Raw genomic sequence first — 23922 nt, 5'->3', positions numbered from 1 at the left:
GAATGGACATGGGCCTTCTGAGGGTGTACTGTGGTGTCTGGCAGCATAATACTGTTAGTGGGGGGGCCTCTGAGAGGACGGGGGGGCCTCTGAGAGGACGGGGGCTCTGTGGATCATCCCACGGATACTTGATCAGTTTGGGATCTAGTGAATTTGGAGGCCAGGTCAACACCTTGTGCTGTTCTTCATGTTTTGTTCCTAAAGCGTTTTTGTGTGTGTGCCTGTGTCAGGATCCTGCATCCTGCTGGGGATGGCTGCTGTCATCAAGAAGTGTCATTGCTATGGGGTGGGGGGTGTCTGGTCTGGTCTAGGTGGGGGCTACATGTCTAAGTAACATCCACACCAATGAATGCCAGGTCCGGAAGCTTCCCAGCAGAACACTGAATTGTCACAAGATGGTTAATGTTATTTACTTCTCCTGTCAGTGGTCATAATGTTGTGGCTGATCGGTGAATATCGCTTCAACACAAAACAAATTCAAGATCATGTTACCAAGTTTCAAAGCATGTTTTATTACAGATTACAGCTTGTGATTTCTACTTTTAATTTGATGAAATCTCAGTTTACACAAATAAATAAAGTAGTGAAAATACCTTGCCAGCGTGCTCACCTGTGTTAGGTACCACCAGCCTGCCTCCAGCATGGCCAAACACAGCAGTAGCTTTGTGCAGAGGCCTGCTGGGACTCAGAGAGACCTGCGGTGTGAAAAGGTTTTTGCCTCTTCTGCCCAGCGTCGTCCCCATCGCCACCCCTCTGTAGTCTGGAGCCAGGCCCCTCGGAAACGTCTGGGGGTGGGACATGACGTGGTACTCTGCCCTCTCTGCCACCCCTGAGGATGCAACGAAAGCACCGTGACTTGGTGGCGGATCAAACAAACGCATAACAGAAGGAAAATGGCCTCTAAAAAGTACTGCTCGCTTAAAAACCCAGTCCCCAAACTCTGGACCGTCCAATCGTAGACAGACTAGACTCATCAAGCCCGTCACTGTCAAGCTATGGATTTTGCCTCCAGCTGAAACAGGGTGCCTGAGGCTGCAGAGAGAGCGACACTCTGCATTTTTAAGAGTTTGGAGGCTGGAGTCTTTCATTTGGACCGTCCAGAGTTAAAAACACAGCGGCGCTTGTGGGGAATAGATTAAACTGAGTGTGTGTCTATGTGCTAGATGTTATTAACTAATTGCGTTGTTATGTGCTCTTACAGTTTACTTATAATAGCTGCATCCTGCAAACATTTTTCTACTGTTAAGCAAACAAGATTTTTTCAAAATGCATGGAGCTTTTTGTACATTTCCGTCTGAAGGTGCTTATATGGTACTGTTGGACCGAAACGCAAGGACCTAAGTACGTATCCAACGCCGGTGAGAGTCATTTATATTTGTGCGCTCATCATTCTGGCTCTACTTCCTGCTTCACTTTCAACAATGGCGACTGAAACTTTTGCCAAGCGGACCAATCACAGCTCTTGTGTTCTGTATCGCCGTGGAACGTAGTAACATTTCTGATTTGAGGACATTTTTCTAAAATTATGCCACTGTACTCCGTGAAAACAGCACTTGACAGGTGCACTAACAGTAACAAAGAGACAACGTGGATTGCCGAACGGTCAAATCACAATGCCCTCCCTCCCCCCAAGGTGGCCATTCCTTCGTCGCATTAAAGCTCTCCTCGAAAAAACGCCTCAGGCCTTAGGAGAAACACTGACTCAGAGCAAGATGGATTATCCCTCCGACTGCAGCCGCGGAGCTGCGCGTTCCGCCTGCAACTCACGCCTTTTCCGAAACGGCAGTTTTCATAGCAGTTATCGTTTCTAACCTTTGACCTTGAGATCAGGCAGCGGGTCAAGGAGCGAGCGCTCGGCCATTAGCTCCTTGTCGATGGAGTCCTGAAAGCACATGGGGCTGGTGTAGGTGCGTGACACTGTCAGGTCTGGTTGCATGGATGAGTTAATAAGCAGGGGGTTGGCTGAAAGAAAAAAGAAAAAACACAAACAGAAAAAAAGCAAATTATTATCAACAATCACATTTCAATGCAAAGGAGAAACTATCTGAGCAGAGCGACACAACAAATCCAGTTTGAGTCCACTCTAGGGAAGTACTACTTTTCTTTTGGTACCATACCCCTGTGAGATTACACAGAATGAAACTGCTGAATGACAATAAGTGTTGGAAATGTAAAACAGGAGTGTGCACTTGTTTGCACTGTGTACGGGAGTGTACATTAGTGACTCCATTTTGGGTAAAGGTTGTGGACTTCCTGAGTGAATGGTCTGGTTCAACAGTCGCCCTGACTCCTGTTGTCCATGTGTCTACTAGGGCACAGGTCTCAATTACTGAATGTATCTAAGAAAATGTTTTCTGTTATCGTGGTGGGCGTGATTACAGCTTCCAGAGTGATTTTAAGACAGTGGAAAACGGCTGAATCTCTTAATCTGAGGGAGTAGTTGGATGCAATGGTGGAGACGGCATCCTATGAAGCTATGCTCTGTAGATTAAAGGGGAACTACTGTTTTTTACAATCTGGAAATTATTTCGGACATAAAATATGATCATTTACTCACCCATATAACTTTGGCGTCATTTGGAGTCGTTCTGAAGATATTTAGATCCGCGTATATTCATATAATGGGAGTGACTGGGGCACCGAAACGCAGCCTCTAAATAACACATTATCTGCCGCGAAACTCGTTCATTTCACCAATATTTTGTTATGATATGCTAGTGCTATTCCCCGTTGAGTCCGGAGTTACCTGTTATCACCATCCAGGGTCTGTAGATTGACCTACTAACCTCCGACCTGGATGAAGTCATCTCTGAGGGCCACGCGCACCCGTGACGGTCGGCTTGTTTACCTGTAATTGCTACTGCTAGTTTTTTGCAATATGGCTGAATATTTTTCCGATTCTGAGGTTGTGGACGACGACTTTGTTTATGATGGACGTCCTTAACGTTTTGAGCCACAGTATACGGATGAGGAACTTGTTGAAAGGAGGACACGGAGGCAGAGAGAGGAACAGCTGGCCAAAGAACAACAAACCACTGCACGTCCGCGAATAGATAACAGGCAACTCCAGACTCAAAGGGGAATAGCACTAGCGTATCATAACAAAATATTGGTGAAATGAACGAGTTTCGCGGCAGATAATGCGTTATTTAGAGGCTGCGTTTCGGTGCCCCAGTCACTCCCATTATATCGATATACGCGGATCTAAATATCGTCCGAATGACTCTAAATGACACCAAAGTTATATTGGTTAGGTGAACGATCGTATTTTATGCCAGAAATAAGGTCCAGGTTGTAAAAAACAGTAGTTCCCCTTTAAAAGGCAAAGCAGACCATGGACTAAGTGCAGCACGTCGCATTTTTAATTTTGTGATCTGGATTTCTTATAATGTTAATTCCCTATATTTGTTTGGATTTTATAATCTATTTTTTTTTTTTTACTTTTTTTCTACACCAGAAACAAAAACAACACCTGCATCTTGAACCTTTCTTAAAATTCAATAAAAATTTAAATGAGAAAAAAACACAAAACAATCACATTTCTACACTTTAGAGTGAAGAGCCACTGGAACATTAAAAAACCTAAAGGGTATGTCATGACAATTAGTTTTTATGCATCCGTGACTATTGCTATAATATCATCACCATGGAAACAAGAATGGCATACAGCAGCAGCAGCAGCCGGGGGTGCAGTAAATACGCTTTAATTGGATGTCACGGTGGTTTTTAAAAAATAATATATTGGTAAACAATATTGCCGTTAAATTATTATACTGATGATTGAGTTTATGATGCGCGCGTTTTTATTTTTATTTTTTTCCTTTATCTCCAACTTCAGGGGGTGCAGGCAATGGTGCAAGCGTCGGCTCAGTCACACACTGGGATTATAACGCAACAGCAACCAAATAAATAAATCGAGAAATTCAGAGAGATAAGATAGAGTTATAAACAAGCTCATGTATTGATCTGTTTGTTGAGAGGTGACGTTTATTTGTGATTAATGACTCGTCGACGTTTGTTTCGGCGAATGCAAAAACGACAACGCTAAGTGAACAGCCTCTTGATGAGCAAGGAAATAAATGCAGGAGCCAATTTATGTAGCCGGGAATTAGAGGAGCTACAGTGACTCACTATGGCTGCAAAAGAAAAAGAGGAATGAAATGAGGCAGCGTATTCCAGGCTGGAACATGCAAGTAGGTGGAGGTTTTTGATGGAGGTCTGGCTGTTTGAGCCCCTCTAACACAGGGAACAAGGGAACCGAGATTAAAGCCTTCCCTGCCTCCTGCTGTGTTATCAGAATGAACTTTATTATGCCCTGCTGAGGGCTGCAGCAGCGGCGGCAACTCATAACGTCTCCCTCGTCAAAATATGCTTCAATCTGTGGGGCAGAACACAATTCAGCTCCAAAGTTTCTGTGTTTATAGAAACTAATAAATTACAGTTTTAATTTTGTAATCCTAAAGTTATGCAGCTCGAAACGATAAATTTGTGCATAAAACATGCACAAATTTTACCATAAGTTTATTTGCTCGGGGCGTACTGATGTTTTGCACTAAATGCATTGCTTTATAGATTGAGCTGCATGTGATTGGACATTTAATGCACAGTGGCATGGACCTCCAGAAGGCTCACGTAAACAAACTGAAAAATTAAGTACGGTCGTTGTGGTGCCTAAAGCATTTTAATAATTGATTTGGTTCCATCATAACACAAAGAAACGCATGAATCATTTATAAAGATGCATAAACACACATCGGTATGACTGTATGCACTTGCTGTATGGCTCGCTCCAACGTTCTTTTATATTTACATGAAATGACATTAATATGCGAGTCGTGTGTTGTATAGACAAGCTGAGAAGTTCAGCTTCCTTTCTTCTCTCTGTGTTCTCAATTTGCCAGGCAAAACTGCAGCCTTCATTTTGGAAGATTAAGAGTCTTCTGGCAAGATTGCAAAGGCAGCAATAAAATAATATGATAAAATATAAAAGCATTGTTTTTGGAGGTGCAGAGAAGGTGCAAAATGATGAGCTGCAGTTCCTAAAACGACCACTTGAGGCTGACTCTGAAAAGTGAGTCAACCCCCGTTGACGTCCATCCTAAAAAGCAGAAATAAATAAATATGATCGCAGCATGGTGCAAAAAAAAAAAAAGGTTTGATCTTTAGATTTAATTTTTGCTTTTCCTGACATCAGCCTAGCTTGAAGTTATGCATAATTAAGGTTGTGCCAATAAGCTTCAGATCACCTCTTTAGGAAGCCTATGGGTAACATCAGGGAGACTGTGTCCATCTTTATATACACTCTATACTAGGGATGCACCGGATATATCTGTCATCATAACACAGCGGTTATGGAAATAAAATTAGGACGCCAGCCATTTGAATTAAATTGTAATAAAGTTACACACGACCCACAACATAAATAACAAAGAGCATAGGCTCAGGAACAGATGAATAAATAAATTAAAAAAAGAGGCCATTAATTACATTTTTCATCCTGCGCGCCCCCTAGAGGCAGCTCGCGCACCCCCACCACACTTTGGGAATCTCTGCCTTAGATGATCAGCTGTTCTCTGACGTAGAAGATGTGGAATTTCGTTGGCATAATAATTTCTTTGGGCATCTCGGCCTTGGGTTTCCCCATTTTCGGTTTTGTCCAAGAATTTTCATTTCGGTGCATCCCTACTCTCTCTGTCTCTCTCTCTCTATATATAATATGACTGCTCTTTAGGCAAAGTCAGGAAGTGCAAAGAACCTTTTTTGTATCGGTACATGTTAAGAGGTCTCTTCAAAATACAGTACAACCCCCAGTTTGAGTTTTCTTTTAGACTGCTGCACATACTGCAGAGTCTGGACTTCAGACAGACTCTCGTGATACCTTTCTGACCTCTAATACACTATTCCACATAGAATATTGAAAATGCATGAGTCCTAAACTCTGATTTTGGAACCAAAACTTCTGTAAATGATCGTATTAAAATCTCACAAACTCTTCCATAAGACGCTTCTACCCTCTGGTATTTCAACCGTCTCCTCAGTCTGTGCCTACAGACTTGTTTTCTAACCAACCTGTCGCTGGTCTGTCAGACCCGGTCTCTGGCTCACCTTGGCGAGAGGTCTTGAAGCTGAATGACTGGAAGCCCCCGGTGAGGGCGGAGGAGTCGATGACATCAACACCATACTCACTCTGGCTCTTTCGGTAAAGGGTGACAGCGACGATCAGCAACACCACCGTCACCACTCCTGCAGCCAGGCCCGAGTACAAGGCAACGTCGCTGCTGTTCTCCACACCTTGGAAAGTTAGAGGGGCAGAGAGAGAGAGAGAGAGGGAGATATATGTTTCTGAGTGTCTTCTTATTTTCTAAGTCTGCTGCGCTTAATTAGGACACAAGGAAACTGTTTCTCTCCAAATAAACTGAAAACCTGTGTTGCTGGGGAACATCAGCTGAGTTAAAGTTGTGGGATTTTTTTTTTTATTTTCTTATATAAGAGATACCTTGGTTTCAACTACTTCGAAGCCTTTTTTGTTTTCTACTCCTCGTCCGCCCTGCCTCCTGATGCACAGCTTCATTGTTCCATTCTGCAGTGTTAAAGCTACTAATGAGGAACCTCGGAAGGAAGGCGATTATAATCAACCCAGCACCTGACTGTCATTTCAAACACCGCTTGGCTCTGGTGTTGGAGGCACTCTGCGTTCCACTGGGATAATGTGACAAAACCAATTCATTAAATTAGCTCATCTGCAGCGATTACTCTCTATCTGGTCCCACCAGTATTGCGGCGTCCAACTCCACAAAGAAAAGGAACGAGTTGGAAATAAAGGAGCTGCTAGCTTGCTCTTGAAAGATAATGAGATCTTCGCTAAAAACGCGGACATGCTGGGAAATCCTCTAAGAAGCCCGAAGCTCAAATGGGGAGAAATTGACAAAATATGCAAAGCGGCATTAGCGGCTATAGTAGCGGGTTAATTGAGGGCTTGGGAAGTTTTGGCAGCCTGGCCGCATTCTGTCTGCCACTTCTGACAAACAAAAAACACACAATTGTGTTAAAGGACGAGTAAGAAGAACGTGTGGTTGTGTCTTAATAGGTATCAGATTGAGTTGTCGCTGTGCAAACTGTGCAGTTGCTCATTTAACTACACAGCAATATCAGATAAAGCAGTGGATATACAGTAGTTAGCCACAGGCAGCTTGAAATATAGAGTGTAGTCGAAAATATCGGTATTAATGGAAATAAAAGTTAGGAACAACAGATTGAACGGATTATCATCGATGATGTGACAAAAAAACGTCTGTGCCGGGTACAGAATACGTATTATACCTTGTTTTGTGGTCGGTAAGAAGCACTCTAAGGACAACAACACAGTGTATGTGATTATATAAGAGTGGGAATGGATGCCAAGGGCAAAGAAAACAGTGACAACATTCTGCTTGAATGTTTCTTTGGCAGTTAGAGAACAGTTAGAGCCATGGAGAAACGTCTGCTCAGAGACGCAATTACAACTAGCCTGGAGATTTAAAACAAAAGCAAATGGATTTTCTTGGGTCTCTTGAAGAAACGGGGATCCAAAACGTTTCCAGAACTCTGAATGGAGCCTTTTAACCTCTTAAGGTGTTGTTGAGGGTCACTGTGGAAACGCCGCAATAGGGTTAACGTCTCGGCCATTGTGAGAGTCTTTAGGGGTGAGATCTGAATGGGGAGAGATCTTAGGTTTGGTGTCGTCTAATTAATACTACGCTCTGCTCTACCTCCACCAGATACAAGGAAATGTTGGATAATACAATGTACTAATCTATCAAACTTATCGGAAAAATTGACACTTGAAGGCTTAGTTATATTAACTACCTAAAATGACAGAAACTATCATTGAAAAAAATGTATTTGACGTGCATTTAGTGTTTTAATTTGGCCATCCACCAACATGGAGGAGGCGGCGCTTATGACCTATACTGCAGCCAGACACCAGGGGGAGCTCTACTCGCTTTAGCTTCACTTTTGAGGAGCTGTTCCGCCGTCCATCTTTATACAGACTATGCTTCAGATCTGATCTGGGTGATCCGATTACGTAAAAGAAAGGCATGAACACCCCCGGGACGCATTGAGATCGCATTTGAGAGATCCGAAGCTGTTTACTAACGAAAAAAATGAATAAATCTAAGTAAGAATCCACAAATGAAAGTATTTAATACGAGTACCAACCACCGATATCTTTATTTACCTTTATTATCAGAGATTACGGTGCATATGGAAATCTCCAGGGCTGGAGTTATAATCTGAGTTTTGTGCAGGTCTAACCAACGTGTGAAGCCAAAGTCATGATGCACACACATAAAACAGTGCAGTTCTCGGTTCTGGAGCAGCGGTAGAGATCCATTAGAGATAGCCGCTGCTAAAATATTCTAATGCACCGCAGATGATGTTGGAATCGGATCTAGAGATGTATCTGGAATTAATTCCGAGTCTGAACACACGTACCTAAAGATGGTCACTTCCTATCTAAGGTCTGAACAGGCCTTCAGATGGCTCCATCTGTTTAGAGCTGGTTGTTCCTTTCACCCCTCTTCATAATCATCTTTTCTGGCCACCATGTGGACATACTGTCTACCTGAGTACCAACCTGAGGACTTCTGTCTTCTGTGTTTGTCCTTCCGCATGTTAGAAACCAACAACTCACACAACTGCTGGGACGTTAACAACACTATTGCTGTCGTCAACAACGGGATAAATGAAATCAGCGACACTAAACAACCCCACAAGTGGTTAAAAAGCCCTGGAGCCCCACCAGTCTATTTAGAAGTGAAAAAGCCGGTGTAACATCTCCGACAAACTCAATAAAGTCCATTTGCTTTAGTTTTAAACCTCCAGGCCGGTTGCGATTGTGCCACTGAGCAGACATTTCCAACCGTCGGCTGTTCTTTAACTGCCAGTGAAACATTTAGTATGTTTAGATCTGGAGAAGCCTCGTGGATAAGAGGTGATAACGTCTCCCAGAAACCTAAACGAGTCAGTGTGCTTTCATTTCCAAGCCTCCGGGTTGGCTGTGATTGGGTCCGGGAGCGGGTATTTCTCACTCTAACTCTCACTGAAACATTTAGATTGCCACCAGTCGGTTTAGGTCTGAGGAAGGGTTTTGGAGTGAGGGGTGAAATGTCAATAAGGCCTATTTGGTTTTGTTTTAAACCTCTAGATTGGTTGTGATTGTGACAGCAGACATTTTTTGTTGTTTACTGCTGGCTGCTACTCTTGCCACCAGTCTGTTCAGATCTGAAGTCTTCTGGATGTAAGGTCTTCAAGAACCTCAAGCAAGTTGTTTTAAATACACATTTATACCATGACCCCATGACCAGGACGAATCTTCACAGTCATGTAGCCCGGAGAGTGACTTCTCTTTTGCAAAAAAATTCAATTCTCGCAGTGAAACCATAAACTAAACATATTCCTTGTATTATTCATGATGATAAAAAATAATCATTACTCATACATTATGCTATATGCTACCTGTCTGTCAGACAACATCTGCACCAGGAATAACTTTCGCCTCTATTTTTAAGTACGGGACAAATTCACGGTGAATCATGCATGAGTGTTATGTTTCATAAGCACACCTGTCAGAGTGATTTGTCTCTTGTCGGCTTATTCCAGTTTAAGGGCAATTCGCTGTGTGACGGTAAAATACTAATTTGCAGAGCAGAACTAAAGCGCTAGTGGTAAGGGTCGCTCTGTAACTCACATACTTGGCTCCAAAGATGTGGCCTTAAAGGGGAACTACTGTTTTTTTTAATTTTTACAACCTGGACCTAATTTCTGGCGTAAAATACGATCGTTTACTCACCGATATAACTTTGGTGTCATTTGGAGTCGTTCGGACGATATTTAGATCTGCGTATATTCATATAATGGGAGTGATTGGGGCACCGAAACACAGCCTCTAAATAACGCTTTATCTGCCGCGAAACTCAATATCAAAACCAATATTTTGTTATGATACGCTAGTGCTATTCACCGTTGAGTCCAGAGTTACCTGTTATCATCATCCGGGGTCTGTAGATTGACCTACTAACCTCTGACCTGGATGATGTCATCTCTGAGCGCCGCGCGCACCCGCTAAAGTCGGCCTGTTTACCTGTAATTTGCTACTGCTAGTTTTTTGCAACATGGCTGAATATTTTTCCGATTCTGAAGATGTGGACGACAACTTTGTTTATGATGGACGTCCTTACCGTTTTGAGCCAGAGTATACGGATGAGGAGCTCGTTGAAAGGAGGATGCGGAGGCAGAGAGAGGAACAGCTGGCCAAAGAACAACAAACCGCTGCACGTCCGCGAATAGATAACAGGTAACTCTGGACTCAACGAGGAATAGCACTAGCGTATCATAACAAAATATTGGTGAAATGAATGAGTTTCGCGGCAGATAATGCGTTATTTAGAGGCTGCGTTTCGGTGCCCCAGTCACTCCCACTATATGGATATACGTGGATCTAAATATCGTCCGTATTTTATGCTAGAAATAAGGTCCAGGTTGTAAAAAACAGTAATTCCCCTTTAATTTATCATATAGGTGATGCTTAGAAAGTGCTATCCTCTCATCAATCAGCATTGTGCATTGCCTTTAGTATATAAAACAGTATTAAAATACATACAGAGCATGGTTGTAGACAAAGATATCTTTAAAAGAACAGCAAGACGAGTTGAGGAGAAACTCACCCTGTGGCTTTGCATCGTGTAGCAACTTTCGATCTGCAGACAGAGACAAACATCATGACCATGATGGCGTCTCTGCGACACCTCCTTATACTACAAGTGTCAGTTGATTCAGTCACTACTTGTGTATGCGTCCACGCCTGCACGCCACTGTGTCTGTGTGTGTGATGTATGTGGAGTGGATGAATAATGAAGACGGATGAGGGTGCCGGTAATGAGCGATGATTACGAGCACGATCATGATCTAGCCCACACTGCCAAAAATTATGAACAGTAAATCTATAATGACACAGTCCCTGAACACGGCGGGATTGACAGTAATGGTGGTAAGCTGGTGTAAACCAGTGGAGAAGGAAGAGGAGAAGAGGAGGAGGGGGAGGCGATGTTACTCACCCTGTGTGCAGAGGCCGCCGGTGCAGTTTTCGGAAGCCAGCGCCACCCCGTCGCACAGCCGTCCTCCGTGTTTGGGTTCCGGTGCCGTGCACTCTCTGCCGCGCTGCCTCTCGCAGTCTGAGCTGCACACGGACCATTCGCTCCACTCCCCCCAGCCGCCGTCCACTGAGGGGTCAGATACAAACAAAATAACGCAACAGGTTCAAACACCAACCCACGAGCTGTTCACTTTCAAGGCAGCATTAGTAAAAACATTGTCTCCCTCACAAAATGTGCAAAAAATATTGTGGTGCTGCTTGTGCCGTGCTCCATCAACAAACCTCTAAATGCTCCTTCTCCTCGCTAATCTAAACGCAAATGCATCCTGTTCATGCTCAAACTCAGAGGCGGGAGAGAGAATCCTTCGGAAGGAGGCATTTGGCAAAGAGGAGATGATGTTTAAAAGGGTTTTCTTTTGAACTGCGCATGAAAAGTTTGAAATCATAAATTGGGGCTTGTCTGGAAAAGAAAAACCACTTGGGTCGAGCTGATTTCGCAGCAGTTTTCATAACTAGAGCCGCTGCTCCGCTCTTCCTCTCGCTTGTTTCTCACTCAGGTTCTCTTCGTCCCTTCAGTCATCTTTCCGTTTCTATAGAGTCCACCGGATTAGATTTCAGATGTGTGATGCATTTGCGGTGACACGTTATCGCTTCAAATGAGAACTGCTCAGCATTTAGACTGGCTTCCAAAACTTTTCTCTTCTACTTTGAGCCATCAAAATCCGCTTATGGCTCCTTGAATCTCACCAGAGGAATAAATCACGCAGACCCATTTTGTTGCCTTTACTTCTTTGTCCGATTTACATTATTTTTGCGTGGTAAGGCATTTTTAAGCTGAAGGAAAAGCTCGGAATGTAGATGCATTCAAGTACATGCTGACATTCAAAAAATTCCTGGCGTTAGCTGCCAAACAGCAGCTCTTTCTTTTTTTTTTTTTAAAGGAATAGTTTACTTTGGGAAATATATTTATTTGCTTGCTTGACAAGAGGTAAATGAGACGATCAATACCACCCTTCTGTCTGTCTGTTAATTATGAAGCTGCAGCCAGCCAGACTTCACTTAGCATAAAGACTGCAAACCTCAGTGGTTAAAAATTCAATTGTTGTGTCTGAGAACTGTGCTGAAGTGTAAAAGCAGCAATTTGTTATTTAATGCCGGGTTGGACGCTGCAAGATTCCTCAGCCAGACGCAGTTAAAAAAATAAGTCCCTGTATGTAACTCCCTCTTTTTTTTAAGAAAAACAAAATAATGTTTTTTATGCTGAGCTTTCGTACCAATTAAACAATGTTTTATGGTTCTGCTCTGCAGGTTCAAATTTACTGCATTTATTATACAGTATTAATATAAAGCAGTCGCACAGCACACAGACAGAAAATGTACACATGAGAATTAAATTCAACTATAAATTTAAGAAAAAAAATATAATAACTACTAATGGAGCAAGAAATAAAAACAAGGATGTACACCGATCAGGCATAACATTATGACCACCTTTCTAATATTGTGTAAGTCTCCCTTGTGACTCGTCAGAGAATGGACATGGGCCTTCTGAGGGTGTCCTGTGGTGTCTGGCAACAGGATGTTGTTAGTGGGGGCCTTTGAGGGGAGGGGGCTCTGTGGATCATCCCACAGATACTTGATCAGTTTGGGATCTAGAGAATTTGGAGGCCAGGTTTCATTTTTTTTTTTTGTTCCTTAAGCGTTTTTGTGTGAGTCTGTGTCAGGCTGCATCCTGCTGGGGATGGCTGCTGCCATCAAGGAGTGTCATTGCTATGGGGTGGGGGTGCCTGGTCTGGTCTGGGTGGGGGTGCCTGGTCTGGTCTAGGTGGGTGCTACATGTCTAAGTCACATCCACGTGAATGAATGCCAGGTCCAAAAGTTTCCCAGCAGAACACTGAATTGTCGCAAGACGGTCGATGTTATTTACTTCTCCTGTCAGTGGTCATAATGTTGTGGCTGATTGGTGTAGGTATATGTATCATATAACCACAAAATAAAAATCAAATACGTGCATTCTGTGTGAAATGTGCTAGTTATAGAGGAAAGACTTGAGGCAGTAGTGGAAATGAAATGCAGGGAGAGTGGGATGGTGTGCGAAAACAAGAACAGCTTAGAGGCTAGATGGCTTTTGTTGCCCTTGGAGAAGATACGCATTGTGTTGATACTCTCATATAACTCTTAATGTGGGAATGCATCGCTTAAGTGTGTTTCCAAAATGTCAAAAATATTTCTTAATACAAGATGGAGCCAGTTTCAGAATGAGAGATTTTACCACCTGACTCTCACATTTCATCGATGCACCACCACTGAGAACTTAATTAGAAACCATAAACCTCTCAACTGTCAGCTGATTGCCATTAAATTACCAGAAGCGGCATCTGTGAGGTGGGAGGGCAGTTTAAAAAAAAAACTCTAAAAAATAGCTCAAGCGGCAACAGCGTGGAGACTAGTTCACCGTTCTCACCTGGACACACGGTGTTGCAGGTGCTCTTCTGCACCGACATGCCCTCGCAGAAGGCCCCGCCGTTGAGAGGCGCCGGATTCGTGCAGGTGCGGGAGCGCTTCTGCACGCCTCGGCCGCAGCGGACGTTGCAGGGCGACCAGTCCGTCCAGGACGACCAGCCCCCGTTCACTGTGAAAAGGCGTGAACATTTACTACAAGAGCTGGGATGTATACTTTCTGTCATCTGGAAGAGGAAATGAGTGACTGCACCAAAGGGTTCACTCAGAGGGGACGATGAGCATCAGAAAAAAAAAGTGATCAATGGCGTCTTCCTTCACGTCTATCCCGCACGCTTCCTCCTCTGATTTGTTTCCTGAAATAATGCAGCATGATTGACTAATCAGCTCATTTGCTGTCACAGGGATAGAAGAAGTACTACTATTGCATGATTGTACATCTGTCTGCGACTAACGGAGATAGTGAGCCTGTCAGGGACTTCATTTCCATTATGGAAATTAGAGATTGATGTGCCTCAGCAATGGGACGTCAGAAAGAATCAGATGTATTCCTGCAGGGGCCAAATGCCCTCAGAATAAATAAAATCAACGGGACGAGAGGCCAAAAACTCACAAATGAAGGGTTTCCTTTAGTGTGAAAGGAGGCGGGGCCACTATGACATTATGATTTCACACTCTACAGGACTATAATAAACACTGGAGCCACCGGGTGCCGGCCCACAAGGATACAAAGCCTTCTGCACAAGGTGTTTAGCGCCGGCAGATAAAAGCCGGGGAGTAGTGACAGCCCACGTCACAGCCTCTCCATCATTAATAATTGAGTTCTTGTAAATATTGTGCCTGCGACTCCTTGTTTTAACACAAGGGATGATCCGCCCATTACCTGCTCATTAGTGTGAAAAAAGGTCGCACGCTGTGGTTGAGCAGAGCTTTTTATATTAATGATTTTAGGGGAATTTGCCTGAGGTGGCAATCTGACGCCGCTCATCTACGCTGAACGCTGATATTTCGACGCAGGCATGAAAGCTGTTTGACATCGCTTTGATCATCTACAGTCATGACGTTTCAGCAGGAGAGACAGGATCTAAACATAGATGCCTCTTCTTCAGAATAATGATATGAAAGATCTGATGCCTCACCGTAGACTACAACCGTAGCCGTGGCGCTGCGTCTCTTGGCCACGATGTTGCTGGCGACGCAGGTGTAGTTTCCAGAGTCAGAGAGTCGGGACTCTGAGATGATAAGATTGTGACCGTCTTTTGTATCGACGGCGGTGTCATCTTCAAAACTCAGAGGCTCCTCGTTTTTCAGCCATTCCACCTGAAAACAACAGAGTGTGAAATTATTTCAGGTGGACACGAGAAAAACAAACAAACAAAAAAAACTAAAGTAATCTATGTGTTAGCAACATTTCTGTGCTCTTTATAGGGATGACACACCTCAAGAGGTTTGTCCTGATATAAATGTTATTATAAGCCGATCAGCCACAACATTAAAACCTCTGATAGGAGAAGTGAATAACCCTACACAAACCCTACCGCTGTAGCCAGACTGCACCTTCCCAGAAATGCAACTATGGTGACGCAGAGCGCAAGAGCTGTGATTGGGCTGTTTGGTAGTAGCGTGTTTCTGCTTTAAGTATTTCCAGATGCTTCTCCATCCCCGCAATTTTCTGTTTTTTTCCAATTGTTTTGGATCAATAAAGATGGACCACATCGAGGAAAGGTTACCCGAGGAGGTTCGGAGATACAAACATTTGTATTTCTCGTCTTCTGTGAAATTTCGGCTTAAGTTTCATTTGATATCGTTTAAAGTGAAGCAGGAGGTAGACACAGGAAGTAGAAACCGACTAGTGTTTGGGTGGTGTTGTTACCGGGCAAGGCACAAGTATAAATGGATCGCACCGGCGTTGGCTACGTGCATAGGTTACGGCGTCTGTGTCTCGCAGAGGTATAAACCGCGCTTTACACATGTAGCACCCACCAAGACCAGACCAGGCACCCCCACCCCATAGCAATGACACTCCTTGATGGCAGCAGCCATCTCCAGCAGGATGCACACACAAGAACGGTTTAGGAACAACTCAAAAAACATGAAGAACAGCACAAGGTGTTGACCTGGCCTCCAAATTCACTACATCCCAAACTGATCAAGTATCTGTGGGATGATCCCCAAAGGCCCCCCCACTAACAACATCCTGTTGCCAGACACCACAGGACACCCTCAGAAGGCCCATGTCCACTCTCTGATGAGTCAAAGGAGCCACAAGGGAGACCTACAGAGTATTAGGAAGGTGGTCATAATGTTATGCCTGATCGGTGTATCTTACTGTAATTATTTTAGATTTATTTAGGACTTTTAATGTTGTTTAGCAAGTTATGCTTCACTTTTAACACTAATCTGGATGTAAGCATAACTGCAACACGTGGGTTGCCAGATTATTAGGTACACCTATAGCTAAAACTAATGAAATCTCATTTGCTAGTCACTAAAACGCGTTCAGAGACGTGCAGTTTGAGGCGTTTGTTATTTAGGATGGTCTTTTTTTTGTGTAAATGGAGCTGACAAACAAACAGAAACACCAGTCAGTATAGTATGCATTTACGAAGATGTGTAAAGGGAACATGTTGATTACAAGATAGGGGGTTTACGGGTGTGGGGAAGTATAAATTGTCTGACAACCACTCAGAGGGAGTGATGTAGTAGGTAGGTCACATCTTCTACTGTTGTCAATTCAGTGGCCGTGTCATGAGTGAAAGTAATAAGGAATTACAAAATAAAGGACGCTCCGCTGACGCTCCTCTCCTCGCATGGCTGGCCCTGTAAATTGCTATTAATGTGCCACTAGCTTGAGCTTTTCATTGAGAGAGACGAGCTGGGGCACGAGGACCGGGGTTTGATTTATGGCAGTGTGTTTGAGGATTAAAAACTCCGCCCCGCTGGGAGCGCCTTGTGTTTGTGTATGGGGTTGTACTCCAGTGTGTGTGTGTGTGTTTGTGTCCGTTCGCCACGGGAATATAACAACAGCCAACAAACTCCGAGATTGCTTTGCTCTTTCAAAGCACCCTGGATGAAAAAATTGTGCTAGGAAATCAATAAATCAGGAGTCATGTTGTCACAAGCGTTTTTTTTTTTTTTTGCCCCTTCTGATGGCCCGAGAAGTCTTTCATCATGAGGCTTTAATTTATCTTTTTTTTTTTTTTTCATCAGTTGGCTCCACAGCTTTCAAGACATACCAAGCAACCACGCTGGCAAGGCTGCACTGGTCCCGCTATGTCTGCTTTTCTGTATAATTTTGCCTTTCACACCCTCGATGTCTAATCAACGCCCGTGTTACTTGGTAATGAAGGCAGTCAGTTTCAACGTTCCACTCTTCAAAATAGTCCAAACTTATATTTTATTCATTCAGAATTCAGACTCCTCTTGTAGTTTTGTCAAACACATGTTTATTAATCTTTCATGCCTTTCCTGCAAATCACACACTGCAAAGCCTCAGTCTGGAAACTTTTGCTCCGTATCCAGAGACGCTAGCATCCCGCTAATAGTCAGAATAACAGCCCAATCAGAATAAAAACGCCTCGTGTAGCAAACACGTCCGCCCAATCGGGAGGAAATTTCAGGTTGAGGAGGGCGGTGTGATCCTCTGATAGCTCCTAATAACCGTGTAAACACTTGATCAAATTGAATCTCTCAGGTTGGAATAAACACATTTTCTCTGCACATGTTTGTCACACATGGAGTAAACATCAGGTGACGTGATGAGTTTCCCGGAGGGACACAAACGTGGATGAACGAAGACAGAATGGTTGTGGGACCGGTGTTGGAAACACGGGTTCGTCTTAGCTATTTTCTTCTACTGAATTACGGTATATTGAATCTAAATCTTCCTCTATCGTCTTCCTTTTCTGTCTTCTCCTGCTGTCTTCTTGTATCACCTTCTTCTACTTCTATCTTCTTCTTCCATCTCCCACCTCCTATCTTCTTCTCCCATCTCCTATCTCCTATCTCCTATCTCCTTCTTCTCCTTCTTCTACACAGCAATAGTCCAGTCTGTCCTGACCACGTCCATCACTGTCTGGTTTGGATCCTCCACCAGGCATGACAGGGACAGACTGCAGAGAACAGTCAGGGCTGCAGAGAGGATCATTGGCACCAATCTGCCCTCCATCCAGGACCTGTACCGGTCCCGGGTCAAGAAGCGGGCCAGGAAAATCTCCTCAGACCCCTCACACCCTGGTCACAATCTGTTTAGACTCCTCCCCTCAGGCCGGCGCTACAGAGCACTGTACGCCAAAACCACCCGTCACAAGGACAGTTTCTTCCCCCGGGCTGTCGCTCTGATGAACTCTTGAGTAGTCACAGAGTGTGAGACCATTCACATGAACAATAGACAATGACTCTGCACTGTATATACTCACTGTATAATAACCCCGGTTTGGTGTATATACTATCCTATATTTTATATCCTATATTTTATATGTACAGAGTGAGATTTATTTTATTTTATTGTGTTTTATTTTATTCTATTCTATTCTTATTTCACCTATTTAAGCTGTACTTTACTAGAGAGAAAAGTTACCGGAGTCAAATTCCTTGTATGTGTACATACTTGGCGATTAAAGCTGATTCTGATTCTGATTCTGATTCTTCTCCTTCTTCTATCTCGGATCTCCTCCTACTTCTTCTTCTCTCTCCTTTCTCCTTCTATCTCCTATCTTCTTTTTCTTCTCTCGTATCTCCTTCTATCTCACATCTCCTTCTATCTCATATCTTCTTCTTTTCTCTTCTTCCTCTTCTATCTCCTATCTCCTTCTTCTATCTCCTTCTTCTTCTCTTTCCCATCTCCTTCTTCTATATCCTTCTTCTTCTTCTTCTTCCTATCTCCTTCTTCTTCGTCTTCTTCTCTTTCCCATATCCTTCTTCTTCTTCTTCTTCTCTTTCCCATCTCCTTCTTCTCTCTCGCATCTCCTTCTATCTTCTACTTCTATCTCACATCTTCTTCTTCTATCTCACATCTTCTTCTTCTATCTTCTATCTCCAATCTTCTTCTTCCTTTGCTATCTTCTTCTTCTTCATCATCTTCTATCTTATACCTTTTTCTTCTATCTCCTTCTTCTATCTTCTTCTATTTACTTCTTTCTTCTTCTTCTGACTAAACCACTTAGTCAAATGATATTTTGCGTCATGTAAACATATATATCTTTTCAGATAATTTTTTTTAGCATCCATGTAAACAGTCAAGTTTTGGAATCTCTGATCAGAATAATTTCGATCAAGACACATTATCCATGTAAACATAGCCACGTTGTGTGCAGTCTTTGGAAAAAATTGCACCTCAAAGACATATTTAATGTTGTCAAGGGTCTTTAAAGTCTTGTGCTGATGATGAACCGACATAATTGACCATCTGACCATCGGGTTATGAGACGCTGTAAAAGCAACAAATTACATTTAGGAGACAGTTCAGTCATCTTCTGGTTATATTGCTTTACTTTAATGTGATCACCCCAAATAAGATGCATACCGTTTTCACTCATCTGCCTGTGTTGATGATGTGAAATAAGGTTGCTTTATTTAAATGAGGATGAACTATTAGATAAGAGAAATTATTAAACTTCAGTGAGGTAAGGTCAGTCAAAAACGTGTCAGTACATTTAAATCGATAACGAATGACTCATTTCAGAAAAAAATAAATTATTTCCTTGCATTATATTATTCCTGATAGAGTGATCTAATGTGATGGATTCACTGAATTGATCTTAACCTGCAACCCCTTTGTTATCACATTCAGATGGATGAATATTTGTAGAGAACTGGTGAAATTGAACTTGACAGGTGCCAAGATTTTACCATTATGTTGCTTAAATTAAAAATGTCTCAATGTTTTATGGATAATATGTATAATATATCGCCTCAGTAACACTAGAGCAAAAACTAAAGGTGCTGCCTAAAGCAAAACTCACACAGATTTGCTACACCTTATTACATAAAACATTTTCAATGACTAATCTAATTGCTATCGCAAGGAAAGTGATAAAAAAATAAACTAAAAATGTTGTGTTCTATTCTGAAGAAATCTTTTATTAATCCGTTATTAACCCAAAGGTGAAAGACATTTTTTCTCATCTGCACCACATCTGCAGTATAAAATAACTGCTGTGCACTAAATTTGTGTTTCTAATAGACCTGTATGTGAGCTAGCTAAAGGCAGTGGACGGAATCACAGGAATACATTACAATACATTTAATGGGTACCTGATTAACCTTGAGTTGAACCAAGGAAGACTGAACATGAATAGCTTTAAAATGGGTTTGCACATGAAATTATACTGCGTCGTATTATATTGTAGATGTAGAGCTATCCAGTATTTGCAAGAAGGAAAAAGGCCATTAATGACATGTTAACGTCTGGAATAGAAATTATACTGTTTTTTATTTTTTTTATTTTTACAAGGACAATGAGGAATCAAAATTTTATTAGAGACTGATAGTCCAGATGGGATTTAATCCTTTCCAGAAAAGAAGCGTTTCACCCTCCTCCGACCACGGTATGGTTTGTTTTCTCTCATCACTGCATCTTGTAATTCAGGGGTTTTGTGCTGCTTCTTTCATGGAGGTACAGTATAAATGTTAGATATGTACTTGTACACCGATTAGGCATAACATTATGACCACCTTCCCAATAAGATGGCTCTGTGGATCATCCCACAGATACTTGATCAGTTTGGGATCTAGTGAATTTGGAGGCCAGGTCAACACCTTCAGGCTGCATCCCGCTGGGGATGGCTGCTGCCATCAAGGAGTGTCATTGCTATGGGGTGGGGGTGCCTGGTCTGGTCTAGGTGGGTGCTACATGTCTAAGTAACATCCACACCAATGAATGCCAGGTCCAAAAGTTTCCCAGGAGAACACTGAATTGTCACAAGATGGTCAATGTTATTTACGTCTCCTGTCAGTGGTCATAATGTTATGCCTGATCAGTGTAGATATGTGGATACAGGCAGAGATTAGGTAGTACTTCCTCTAAATTTGCCTTTCGAGCCTGCCTCCTCAACTGCTGGTTTGTCATTACATCTCCATCATCAGCATCGTACAATCATTACACGATGAGACAAGCAATCGGTTAATGATTAATGAATTTGTTTGTTCTCTATATAAATAGCCCTATCAGAGAACCGTGGCCAGTTATTTTGGTAGAGCTGCTACCAAATGCAGCAATTCGGTGCAATTCTGGGTTTTTTTTCAGCCTCACTGCACTACAATTTCAAGATTGAGTCAAGACTGTCCGTCATAAAAAATAACCTGCACACTGCCACTAATGAGTGGATGTAAACGGTAGCAGAAACCCATTCTTTTAATTACACTGACATTATAATGGATCAGCTGTGTCATGATACCCACTATATCTGTTAAACAGGTCCAGATTTAGTGCAATTCTCACATATTTGGGTAATTTTACAATTTTCTTTTTGCCAAAAGAGAATCCGTCACTTGCCCGCCATTATGTCAACAGACTTCATAGGGGCTGGCAACCATTGCAGAGACCCTCTGCCAGTCCACTTGTGATTCAAGATTCAGGGATATGATTTTTGGCAGGCTCTTCCACACCTCCTTGAACGTGTTGTTATGCAAACTGTAGAACACATTGCTGGAGACGGGAGTGGTCAAGTCTGCCTAGAGTTTCATTACAGGGCTCATGTTTTAGTTCATAGAACCAAGGTTACGATATTGGTTATCTGTGCACAGAGATTAAAATTTCTTCAGATTAAATGCTTACCTTCGTAATTATTCTTTCTTGGTATAAAAATAGGGATTATGTACCATGTTATGAGACTTTTTAAAGTGACAGTAATAGGGGTTTATTAATTCTAACATCCTTTGACATTTAACAAGTGAAATGGTGTAGCTTTTAAACTTTGTTTACAAAAACAGCCTGAAGCAGAATGGCTGTGATGTCGACTTCTGGGATTCTCGTGTCACCCTCACTGGAACAAACATTTACCTGAATTTTATGTCTGCCAGCAATCCTGCAGCCACAAAAAGACAGCAACTTTCTAATCAATCCCTTTTAGTCGGTATTGATAACAAGTGAGCTGTGTTTGAGTGTTGACGTATCGATTACTGCTGTTTCGATCAGCCCTTCACTGAGGATCATTCCTTCACCGTTTCTGGAACACTGTTGAATTGTTTGGGATCTTTTTGTGTCTCAGAAAACGTTTTCTAGTTTTTAGTACTGGCTCTGCGGCCATGTGTGGAGTATTTGATATGGCATCTCAATGTTATTAAATGCATGTGTATTATTCTCTTATATTTAACTCCGAGAAACCTTTTTAAAGTTGTGACCAATCCTACTCTTCCAGAAGTATATAGTGGGTGTTTGTGAGTTTTCGCAGACAAGGACGAAGGGCTTCTGCAACTGCAATCCGAAAGTTTCAGAGCTGATTTAGAGATGAAACACAGCAGGTGGATCTCTCCAAGTTTCACAGTATGAAAGTTTTAAATCCAATGTTTGTGGTGACATTCCAGCTATGGTTAATTGGTAGAGAATTGCTTTACGTCAGCTAGCAAGGATTGTTTGCCAAGGCTGAACTGTAGCAGTGGAGACGGAGTACCCCACAATTAGAAGTAGCAAGTGTAAAAACTATGCAGCCTGTAAGAAAAGTTGCCGGGAAAAAAAAGGAATCTGAGCTCAGAAGAGCTCTCTGAAAAGTATGTAGATTAGCTGTGGTGTGGCTACTCTTCGTTGGAGAAGACTGAAGGAAGGCAAGGCGTCATAGCCATAGACTGTATATAAATATGGACAATGCGTCCCCACTTCCTTGCATTGGTCAAGCTGACACTATTTTCCCAGGGCATCTTGCGACTTTGGAGCCAGAGAGTGGAGCCGCGATATCGATGACCCGACCATTTTCGTTTAGTTAATACTGCTCTCTGCTCTACCTCCACCAGCTACAATAATCCACGTTAGACTTGGCTTCGTTGTGGTTTTTACTGTCATTTTTGCAAAAATAAATCTGCCTTTTTTGCGCTGCCTTATTTTGCACAAGCCACTACCCCACCATCTTATAGTTTTTAAAGTTTTAGCAATTATTTATTTGTCAAGTTTTTTCTACCACCATGCTGTATATACAGAATGTCTTTATATTTCTGTTTTTCTCTCTATATTTTTCAGAGTGTTGTTATTTTTTGTATATATTTTTCAAATTTGTATTGAGTTTTTCGGTAATTCCCCTGTCGAAGTCTTTATTGTTTTTGTATATACATTTTGCTAAATTCCGCGCTACTGTGACAAGGAAATTTCCCATACGTGGGATTAATAAACATGTCTTATGTCTTAAAATATGTACATATTTATTTATGATCATGAAGATACACCCTGTTTCTATACGCGTTTTTACGTGTATTTTAGTGTTTTAGTTCGGCCCAAGTCCCATCCACTAACATGGAGGGGGTGGAGCTTATGACCTATACTGCAGCCAGCCACCAGGGGGAGCTCTACTTGCTTTGGATTCACTTTTAGAGGAGCTGTTCTGCCGTCTATCTTTACACAGTCTACGGTCATGCCCATGTGTCGACAGCTTTTGTGTAATTCCTTTTCCTTCCAGAAGGGGGCGAAAAATATTCTCCGCTGCGGCTTTAATGAACATTTGGGAACTTTGAAGGTGTTTGATTCTGTTTCACACTGATGAAAAAAGTGTTTAAGCACAATGAAAAAAAGGAAATCTCAAAGTAAAAAGATGCAGCGTGAATAATTCTATTAAAAACCAGTCGTCCTCTTCAGTGTAACAGAATATTATATACAGTACATGAATTATCTTTGGAGGTGACTTCTAATATTTCTCATCTTTGGGAATTCTTACGTTAAAGTAAATTTAAATAATGATTTTGCACTGTGGCTTGTTTTTCTGTCTCATGTTTTTGCTTCAATTAATCCGCCTCACTCTTCAGCTCCTCTACTCTCTCGCAGTAAGTGCATAAACCCGGAGTGCGATATGCATTCGGTGTCGTCCTACAGTCTTCCCTTCCCTTCGGGGGGAGAGCGATAGAGATACGCACATGCTGATGAGAAGGCACGGACAGGACAGACTCAAATGAGCCTGATAAGCCAGCGCCTGGGGAGGACAGGAAACGGATTTGCTTAATTGGCAAATTTGTTCCACTTAGATAGCAACAACCGGTGTTGAACTGCGCCACACCTAACCCAGCAGAGCTTGCCTTACGGGCAAGTCTGCTGCGGCGGTGTCAAGGTCAACACGTTGACCATTAGACGGCCAGTAGCTGAAACTTGATGAGCGCCGTCACTCAGGAAAGTTTTCTCGTTTATTATC

General features: G+C 42.5%; 1 protein-coding gene across 1 annotated transcript in view; it reads right to left on the bottom strand.

The window, feature by feature from the left end:
• Window positions 1-23922, bottom strand: part of LOC311507901 (netrin receptor UNC5D-like) — a gene marked incomplete at its 5' end in the record, with an annotated part of 75059 nt that overhangs the window by 19482 nt on the left and 31655 nt on the right. The window contains 7 exons of the mRNA XM_084572445.1: window positions 611-829; window positions 1813-1962; window positions 6106-6291; window positions 10707-10739; window positions 11097-11261; window positions 13599-13766; window positions 14734-14914. Coding sequence (XP_084428571.1) covers window positions 611-829; window positions 1813-1962; window positions 6106-6291; window positions 10707-10739; window positions 11097-11261; window positions 13599-13766; window positions 14734-14914 — 1102 coding nt within the window. The remainder of the gene's footprint in view (window positions 1-610; window positions 830-1812; window positions 1963-6105; window positions 6292-10706; window positions 10740-11096; window positions 11262-13598; window positions 13767-14733; window positions 14915-23922) is intronic.

Source organism: Chelon labrosus, assembly GCF_963514085.1.
Source record: "Chelon labrosus genome assembly, chromosome: 22".
Classification (NCBI taxonomy): domain Eukaryota; kingdom Metazoa; phylum Chordata; class Actinopteri; order Mugiliformes; family Mugilidae; genus Chelon; species Chelon labrosus.
Note: the sequence above shows the minus strand (reverse complement) of the source record. Positions and strands in the feature narration are given on the sequence as shown.